Source organism: Pelophylax lessonae (assembly GCF_965119305.1).
Source record: "Pelophylax lessonae genome assembly, chromosome: 2".
NCBI lineage: Eukaryota > Metazoa > Chordata > Amphibia > Anura > Ranidae > Pelophylax > Pelophylax lessonae.
The window spans coordinates 102,090,044-102,100,751 of NC_138769.1; the positions used below are offsets into that span (position 1 = coordinate 102,090,044).

General features: G+C 42.6%; 1 protein-coding gene across 1 annotated transcript; it reads left to right on the forward strand.

Annotated features, from left to right (window-relative positions):
• Window positions 1-1,043: 1,043 nt before the first annotated feature.
• On the forward strand, window positions 1,044-7,731 carry LOC309546626 (uncharacterized protein; the record flags this gene model as incomplete). The annotated part of the gene is made up of 2 exons (XM_082246364.1): window positions 1,044-1,184; window positions 7,222-7,731. The coding sequence occupies 2 exons, from the start codon at window positions 1,044-1,046 to the stop codon at window positions 7,729-7,731; spliced, it is 651 nt and encodes a 216-aa protein (XP_082102490.1).
• Window positions 7,732-10,708: the final 2,977 nt, after the last annotated feature.

Here is a 10,708-nt window from a genome sequence, read left to right on the forward strand (position 1 = left end):
TTGATTGGTTTCCGCAAAAGTTATCACAGCTACTAACTACGGGAAATTTATGTCATTTTTATAGTTTTTTTTTAAACTAGTAATGGCGGCGATCTGCGATTTTTTTTTGCGGGACTGCGACATTGCGGCGAACAGATCGGACCCTTGACTGACATTTTTGACACTTTTGGGGGTACCAGTGACATTACTACAGTAATCAGTGCTATAAATATGCACTGTTACTGTAAAGGGAAGGGGTTAACTTTTATTGGTGATCAAGGAGTTAATGTATGCCTGGTGCTTACTGACGTGTGTGGAGGGAGGGGACTGAGTGACACAGGGACAGATCGCAGGTTCAGCTATGCTGAATCCTGCAATCTGTCCCTGCCTGTCACTTAGGAGATCCGCCCGCTTTGTTTACACAAGCGGGCGGATCTCCACACTCGATCCCCGATGATCGGGGAAGAGCGGCAGTGATCACCGCCTCCCCTGGCCCGACTCCCGCTGTGACTGAATACAGCGGGAGCGAGCCTCCGGCGGCGCGCCCCGCCCACAAGGGGAGGAGTCCAGTGACGTAGGTCTACGTCGCTGGACGATAACTAGCCACTTTGCCGCAGTAGGCTCAACGTGAGCGGTCGGCAAGTGGTTAATGGATGATGATCCGTTGTCATCCGTTTTTACATAGAGATGCATTGAGGTCCGTTTTTCATCCATCAACGGATGGATGAAAAACGGACAAACGGACCGTATGTGTGAAAGGGGCCTAAAATTGCACAGTAGACTACAAACTGGAAATTGTACTTCTAGAGAGGCACAGCATAATTTGAAGATAATATAGAAAATTCCATCTTTATCATAACAGCAAATTGTACCAACCTTTCATAGTGTCCTCCGGTCTGTATACATATTTCTACAAACATTTGAACTTGATTATTGATAGACCTAAAAAAATGGCCTGTATCCATTTGGCTTGGGCTTTTCACTTTGCCTAAAAGCATCATGGGAGAGAGAAGAGATCCACCTTGTAGAGGTAGAGCTGGGCAATCTACTGCTCCAGTGCTGAGATGGACACACATGTATGGAGGACACAATTACCTCATCTGTGCAATAGTCTTCCACGTATATTCCAAATAATGTTTATTTTTATTGTTGTTTTGAGAGAATCGACTCTGCTGGGCATAGCTCCTGGCTCTGATCAGTCTCAGGTGGGTTTCACTATCATTTCTCTGGCTTCATCCATGAGCACCATATTATTCACATATAGGATACATTTCCAGCATTAGGCTTGTTGGCTGTGCAGGTTTAGATGGGTGTGATTGTTAATTGAAGGATCCTGTGCTGAAAGGAATATAGAGGTTGCAATTGCTGAATTTTTCTGAAAGTGCCAATTTCATGGCTGCCATTTTGATTTAAACTTGTAAATTTTCTGAATCACTCATCCATAAAAAGCATGCAGCTTGCAGGTTCCCTGTTTGTTCTGTGACAGTATTTCAAAAGTATTAGGCCTTGAGCACACTGGACATTTAGCCCTGGTGCATGGGACACTGGAGTTATGCTGTGGGTGGAGGGCACATGTATCCCATCTCTATTGGAGCCTGACAGCTGCTGTGGCTGGACGATGCACCTAACTTTATGAACAGTTAGGTCAGTAAAGCACCAAGGGATGCAAGAAGTCTGTGTCCCAGTTATTTGCTCTTAGCAGGGGTGGGCAGGAGGGCCAGTTGCCCTGGGCACAATGGTTCATTGAAGGGATTGGGGGGGGGCGGATGCAGTTTGGCATCCTTGCCCTGGGCACTGGATGACCTTTTCCCTGCACTGGTTCTTCGGTACGTACTGCTCTAAATGTTCAAAACGCTAGGTGCACCGTTGTGCTGAAGAAGCTGTCAGAATCTCCAAGAATTTGACAGGCTGCCAGCTTTGGGGATGGAATGGGCACCCATTCTCGGTGCCTGCAGCTATACGGTGGAGCCCCATGCACTGGGGCTAAACCCTCAATATGCATGGGCATAATGCTCCACTTACATCTAAGCATTCATGATCACGTGCAAAAAACCCGCTTTGCGCTTGTAGTACCATTATTGGTAATGTTACTCCAAATGCAGTTCAATGCTTGAAAAGGTGCAGGAGCTTCTTTGATGCATGTAGAGCAGCCCATTCAAATGAATGGGCTGCCCTATGTGTGTAGCACAAAAGCAGAGGAAAAAACACGTGTTCATGTGATATGGAGTACAGCCATTCACTTGTATGCCGGAGCAACTTTTTAACCACTCCAGCCCCGGAAGGTTTTATCCCCTAATGACCAGGCCATTTTTTGCGATCCGGCCCTGCGTTACTTTAACGGAAAATTGCGCGGTCGAGCAAAGCTGTACCCAAACACAATTGATGTCCTTTTTTTCCACACATAGAGCTTTCTTTTGGTGGTATTTGATCACCTCTGCGGTTTTTAGATTTTGCGCTATAAACAAAAAAAGAGCAACAATTTTGAAAAAAAGGCCATATTGTATAACATTCCCAATAAAAAAATGTTTAAAACATTTTTTATCAGTTTTGGCCAATTTGTATTCTGCTGCATATTTTTGGTAAAAAAAATCCCAAAAAGCGTATTTTAATTGGTTTGCGTAAAAATTATAGCGTTTACAAACTACGGGATAGATTTTTGGACTTTTTAATTTATTATTTTTTTTTATTAGTAATGGCGACGATCTGGGGGTGATCAAAGAGGTTAAATGTTTGCCTGTATGCTTACTGACTGGGGGGGGGGTCTGTGACAGGCACAGAGAGATCGGGGTTGTAGCTTAGCTGAAACTGCTGCTCTGTCCCTGCCTGTCTGACAGAAGATTTGCCTGCTTTGTTTACATAAGCCGGCGGGTCTTCTCTCTTTCTTGGACGATCGCGGGAGGTCAGCGGCAATCGCCGCCACTCCTCCCGAGGCCCGCCTCCCGCTGTGAAACCACATGCTTTCCAGTCACATAGTACTACATGACTGGACGCACCTGAGCCGCCCTGCCGCAGTAAAAAGGCGGTGGGCGGTCGGCAAGTGGTTAATGAAAGGGCATCAAAGATGCAGCATGCGGGTCTTTTTTTTTTTTTTACACACCACATCTAAAAGAACACAGGTGTGAATGGGGGCCTTAGAGTAATGCCTTCTATCATCTTATTAAAATGGGAAAATGCTGCGTTAGTTATACTGTGACCCAAGATCTTCTAGCAGACTGGACCTGTTAGTGTAATGCAAATTTTGTTCATTTAAGTGTTGTTTGTGTATTTTTTTTGTGCTGGTACATTGTTACTTAGGCTGCTATCACACTGCTCCATTGAAAGAAATGCTGTTTTTGGTGCGTTTTCTGGTTGCCTGACTCCCAGCATGCACCTGTGAAACATGGACGTTACTCAAAAAATGCAACTGCGGTGCGTTTTTGACACATTTTCCACTCTTTTCAATGGGGAGCTGCGTTTTTGGTGTGGTTTTAAAAAGCACACCAAAAATGTAGCAAGCAGGACTTTTAAGAGAAAAACGCAACTGACCGGTGTGAAGAGTTCCCTAGGGTTTAAGCCTGGGTTCACATATGTGCAGCCGCGGTTCCCAGCATGGGGTCCGGTGTGTTCCTGTTCACCAGTTCAGCTGCGAATCGGGTCCAAATTTTTGCCTGAATTCGCAACTCAACCGGACCCAAACACATGCAGGACCCTTTTGGAATGCGGACCACGGCTGTCCCAGGTCTATTGAGAGGGGAAACCCACATCCAATTCGCATATATGTGAACCCGGCTCTAAGGGACACATTTTCCATGCATTTTTCTTCCACTTTTTTAACTGATAAATTGATCAGTGTGAAGGGTCCAGCATACACTTTCATTTTATAGCAAAAGCATTGTGATAACAGTACTAACAAAAATTATTTTTGACAATCCAATATAAGATGACTTGAAAAATCTCCTTTCATGTTGTGAGTTCTGTGTGCCTCCTCGTCATCTCTTTCCACAACTTCCTGAATTCCCTGCATGCTTTTTAGTTTCTCTGCTGTTTAATTTCCATTTCTAAGGACTACAAATCCCATGGTACCTTGCAGCCTGCAAGCAGTGATTCCTGTACTAACTCCGCCTCCTGAAGTTCCTTCTCTCAGCACCTCTGTAGTTCAGAAGGCAGGTTCTGTAAAATGTGTGACACAGCAGTGCCTACTTTCAGGGCACAGTGGATATGTGTCACAGAATTCAAGGAAGGAAAGCTGGACCTGTCTACCACCCAGCCTCCACGGGTAGATCTTGCATGAGGAAGATAACAAATTCTTTCACCAGACAAGGACTCTGAAGCAGTGTCCTTCAACAGGTATACCTCCTCAGCAATTCTCCTAAGGCCCTGAGCCTAGCAACCCCCGAGGCCCAAACTGTAGTCTCTTGTCTCAGTGATTCTTCTCCTAGGGGCAGCGGGCCCAGGAGTACTGGAACCCTCCTTGTCGAGGAAAGCACAATCTGCTCAGGCCTCCTGTCTATTTATCATCTCCCCAGTCACCTTCTGGACACCCCTTTCCAGGGATTGGCCAGGGTATGATAAATATTCAGCTGATCATTTGAATCTCTGACCCTATGCTCTGAAAGCTTCTTCAAGAGGCAGGGGGAAGCAGTCAAACTCTCAGCTCAGGAACCCTGATTAGCCCAAAACAATCAACAACCGCTCTACTCACTTTAGTGGAGCCAAAAACTAAATTGACATAACAGTCTAACTGGGAATACCCAAGATGCAGAAATGCTGCAGACCTGTTAACCTCATTGCTGGGTGAGTGTTTGGAAACTGGGCAGAACCCAGCAGAAGTGACACTGAAACTGCATGGACCCATTCACACCAAAAACGCAGTGCCTTTGCACATGCATTTTAGAGCATTGTGTTGTGTTTGACAGCTCATTAATTTTAAATAGGCTGTTTATGCATGAAAAAAAATAGGTCTTGCAAAATTTTTTTAACACAGGGCAGATATAATGCAGGTGCATTGGAGAGCATTGTAGATTTGTGTTGCAGCACATTGCCATTCAAAGGTAATTGCACCCCAAAACGCATCTACAGTGCATTACCCTGCATTGTAATATTGGGTGTCATAACTTGTGTTGTGGTGTGCACCACCAACATACAGTATATCATGGCCTATAGCCAACATATATCGTGACACATACATTTTTTTTTTGGAGGCGAAGTCAGCTACCTCAGTCACTTTTGGAAGAGCTGTATGGACGTAGCACAATATTGTTGGGGAGTGGGGAGGCATGGTTTTGAGATAAGGACCCATTTAGCTCTTTGCAGTGTGGTAACATTCATTTTGTCATGCGTTGTTAATGCATTCTATTTATTTGAATGAAATATGCATCAATGGAAGGAGCACCAGACAAAATAAGAGTACAAATAAATTTTTTGGTTTACAAACACCAAAAGCCCTGTGAAAATCCACTTTTTTTTTTTTTTTAAACTGACTGTTATTGTTTTTTTCACAAGAAAGTATAGGACACTCATCGTGCATTGATGCATAGGTTCCAAGACACGTGTAACCAAAGAATGGCATGACATAAGTACACTCAAGTTTAAGTCACCCAGTACTGTGTCACATAAACAGGTGTTGGCTAATGAAACCACGGGTGTAGCCTGGCTGAAGGGTGAGCAAAGAGACTCGCATAAAGCTAGGTATTCAGCTCCAATCAGATACGACCCTGTACCCAGTGCTGTATCCTGGCCTAGGCCGACAAGGCCCAGGCCTAGGGCGGCACTTTGCAGGGGGGCAGCAAAAAAATATTTAATTATTTGTATAATGACTATGGACTTCCTATTTATTATACAAATAAGTGAAATAATCTTATAATTACAATAAGTGGCAGCAAACAGTCCAAATATCTTAAAAGAGTAATCTTACTAATCCCATGACATAAGGCTGTACTAATGGGCACTAATAAGGCTGCACTGGTGGCCACTGATGGGGCTACACTGGTGACCACTGATGAGGCCACACTGATATGAGTAAAGAGGCGGCACTGATAAGGCTGCACTGATGAGGCTAAACTTATGGAAACTGATGAAGCTATGCTGATGGGCACTGATAGACTGTGGTTATGGTCTGTGGTTTACAGATGACAGGGTGGGTCATAAACAGGAAGGGGTGTGGCCTTTACAGGAAGTGGTGGGTCATATTTAAATTAGGGGGTGCACAAGTTTAGTCAGGCCTAGGGCAGCACAAAACCTAAATACACCACTGCCTGTACCAGTTATGAAAAGAAAATAGAAGAAAACAAAAGAAAAAAAGAAAAGAGGTGCAGGGGGGATTGGTGAAGGGGATGAAGTGAAATGCCCACTTACCATTGCTCCAAGCCAAATCTGGAGTTAGTCACTGCTGTGTACCCCATGGCTGGTGCTGTCCCAATACTATAAGAAATTAATCAGGTGGGAGGAGTTTTTAGAAGGTCCCATGGTTCCCCAACTCTATTGTGGGTGTCTAAGGAGTTGTTCAGGGAAGCGGTTAGGTATTTCTCTTTACATGCTGGATCCTTGTGTGCAATTCCACCAAGGAGGGAGGCTCCCTTCTTTTGCATTTGAGTGCAACTAAGCACCTCTCTGCTCTCTGCTGTCAGCACCTGAGCTAGGAGTTTTTTTTTTTTAGAGGTTTTGAAAAATGACTGGGGGGGTTCCAAAAATAAGTTTTAGGATTAAAGGGGATCCAGGATCCAAAGAGGAAGTGGACAAGAGTGTGCACTGTCGGCCAATTAGGGACAGTCAGTGGGCGTGACAAACATGATATTGTGTACCCAGTTCCTTTTTACATCATCCCCCTATTTTATATGAACCTCAATCACTTTTTTGGCTAAACATTTATCTGTAAACCAAAAAATGATTTGGACTTTTATCATTTGGTCTGGCTTTTCATCCATTGGTGTTTTTTTTTTTTTTTGTCTGGTAACTCACCGAAGGGTAGCCCTGTTTCTTGTGAGCAACCTAACCTCTTGTGAGCTCTCCACTGTTTTTGTCCTCTTACTACTTTGTATGAACTCAAATCAAACCCCAGTGCCTCTTAGATGCCTTTTTCGTCATTGGATAATTCATTTGATTGGGCTGCCCAATGCACCAAACTCACAAAACAGGTCCATGTAGATTTTTTGGCATTGCACCGCAGGACATATTTCACTGCAATGCATGTTCCTCGGCAAGCTATGTTGAGGTGCCATTGCTATTCAAAGTTTGACCCAAACACTTTGGTTCTTTCTCTCCTAGGAAAATGTGAATCTTGATTACAGCCTAATGGAATGGTCCAATGAAACACAAAGCCAGGCCTCCTCTTGGATTATACCCCAATATCCTCACAACCTCCCTAACAGAACCACCCATGAATATGGAACGCAGCTGAGCGTTGGGGATAGTCTTTTCATCCTTGGGTTTATTGGGATCTTGGTCGTGCTGAAATCGCTTCTGACCAAAATTATGATGGTGGAGAACCAGCCAGATGACAATGAATATGTGATGTCCATGTGTGAATCACCCACCACTTACAAGATTACCATCCAAAGACGTGTGTCTACAGTCTACACCAAGAGAGATGCCACAGCCACACCACCGAACTCACCGTGCTTGGGTCAGACACTGAGCATGTCACTTATAGGTTCTCCAGGTTCTTGTAGTGGAAACCAGTGTTGTGGACTGTCCAAGCATGACAGAGAGCGTCTATACTATGGGGCTCAATGCCTCTTCTCCAGTCCGGACGGAAGCACAAAGTCCCTCATGTGATCATTCACGTTTGTCACAAAGTCACAGGATGAGCGCCAACATTTTTATTGCCACACATTGTTTTTTACTAGATCATAACCACAACAATCTTTAGTTCATGGAAGTTCACTAAATCAATAACTGATTGTAATTCAACACAAAAGTATATTCACAGTTAACCATGGCACAAATATTTCAGATATTTTAAAAAGGTAAAAAAAAAAAAAAAATGGGGAAATAGGCACAGTAAAAGTTTTATTTATTTATTTATTTATTTATTTTTGAACACTTTGTTGTGTGACAAATATAAAGTGTTTTTTGAAGAAAATAATCTCACAATTTATTACTTCACTTGAATTTTTTTTAAATTTAGGAGATTTAAGAAAAATTTCACTTTTGGCAATTTTGGCAAAAATGGATTATAGATAATTTGTTTTGGCTTTTAAAGGTGCAATGAACTTTTAAAGGCTCCTGGGGGTTGCAGAAGCTCATCTACCTTCAACTATCCTAGATTTATTTTATGCCAAAAATGGCCCTTTATCAGCCTCATTATTTAACTCTGAACTCTAGGTATGCTTTTTATTGCATATCTCTGATTGGCTGAGATGGAGATCATAACATACCACTGTATCCAATCAGATAACACCTTGTATTAGGAGGGAAAAAAATAAAACACATGGCATTCTATATATGGTGGCAGTGACTCCTTGTGGTCACTATGCAGTAGAGCAACCGCTCTGCACTGGAATCAGAAGGTCTGGCCAAAAAATGGATCAACAGGGACCATCCAACATTTTTATCCATATATATGCACTGTGGTTGAACAGAAGTCAATCTACAAATGAACTTCTGTACAACCACCCTATCAGGTTTTAGCCACTCTATCAGCTGTGCAGACAATAGACTGCAGCGCTGATCAGTATATTCTAATGGAAGGAACGTCTCCCTGGTGTTGCAATACAATAGATCAGCATGGAGGATTCCTCAATCATTAAATGTGTGGATGGGGGGATTTGGTCAGTTTTTTATTTTTTTTCATCAAACCTGCTGGTTGAAAAATAAAAATGACTCTTCTATAACCAGCCTTACATTGTTTCAAGCTGGACCAATGTACCTATGCAATGAAAAGTCAAACCTAGTCTTTCACATGGGTGGTAGCCTAGCTTTACCACACCAAGGGGTCTCTGTGGTGAGGATAGATCATAGCTTCATGCTGCCCTATTGTACCTGACATGCTGACGGGCAAGCCTACATGGCTATGTGTTTGAAATACTTTAACTTGTACTCCACTGTAATAACCATGCTGTATGTTTATGCTTCTTCACTGTTAATGTATCTGTACATGTTGTAATGTCTTGCTGACGTACAAAAAAAAAAAAAAAAAATCAAACCTAGAGTTCAGCTTTAATTTTTTTTTCCTGTAGAAGAAGAAAAAAAAAAAAAAAAAAGAATCTATTTAAGGTGACAGTACACAAAAGATGTTCAAATACACACAAAAATACAGATTTAACACAAAGATTGGTTGGTTGAAAAAAAAAAAACGGTAAATTGATCCCTGAATGTTACATGCTAAATTACTCTAAATACACCCCAAAACACGCATGCTTTTATTTTCAAGGACATTTTGCCTCAGCAGCTCTGTCAATGAAATCCACGTTCTGGGAAGTTTTGCTGGCACAAAATCTGACATTTTGAAATTACATCTTTTTGCCAAAACTGCTCCACTCCTCCCTATTCATCAATTTTCAGTCTGCGGCTGCTATAATTATTTAAGCCTGCATTCACAGCTGTGCATTTCCAGGGGCGTTCCTGGAATGCGCAAAAAACACATGAAACTGTGAGTCGAGCTTGTGGTGCCGTTATTTCTCAATAGCACCCCAAACGCGGCCACCAGACTTGTTTTTACTCGTGGCAAAATGCACCACGAATGCGCAAAGCTCTATGCCTAAAAGTGTGCAGGAGCTTCTTTGGTGTGTTTTGTTGGGGGTAGGGCAGCCCATTTTATGAAATAAAAAACATAAAAACACTTCTTCGGGGTAGGCTAAGTGTGAATGGGGCCTTACACCCAAAAAAGCTTCCAATGTAATTTCCTTGCCATTGGGGCATTCTGAATGTGGTGTATTCACTGACTGAGCCTTCTTTTTTCAATTACAGCACTAAGGGTCCATTCACACTATGGCTTTGCAGTAACGCATGTATTAATACAACACATGTTATATGTGTTGATGTTGCGTAGAGAGAAAAGCAGCCGCACTCCCACTTGAAGGTACGAAGTATAAAATCCGTTTATTGGAGTCCAAGAAATAAAATCAATCCAAAGTACAATCCATAATACAGTCAGAGACAGGGGATAAAAGCATAGTAGTTGACGCGTTTCACGGATTTACGTCTGCTTAGTCATAACCATGGTTATGACTAAGCGGACGTAAATCCATGAAACGTGTCAACTACAATGCTTTTATCCCCATGTCTCTGACTGTATTATGGATTGTACTTTGGATTGATTTTATTTCTTGGACTCCAATAAACGGATTTTATACTTCGTACCTTCAAGTGGGAGTGCGGCTGCTTTTCTCTCTACACAACATAGCTGTCTGGACTGCGGATCCTAGCTGCACCCTACTTTGATCGTTGGGATTGTCTTCTCACCTGAGCGGTTCTCCCTTTTCTTTGCTGATCTGTTATATGTGTTGATGCAATGTGGTGCCATTCGTTCTGAACTTTAATAATATTTATTAAAGCCATCTCAAAAACAGTTGAATATAGGTCCATTTAAAGAATAAGTGGACCAATAAAACTATGTACACTATATTGTCAAAAGTATTGGGACGCCTGCCTTTCAATGCACATGAACTTTAATGGCATCCCAGTCTTAGTCTGTAGGGTTCAATATTGAGTTGGCCCACCCTTTGCAGCTATAACAGCTTCAACTCTTCTGGGAAGGCTGTCCACAAGGTTTAGGAGTGTGTCTATGGGAATGTTTGACCATTCTTCCAGA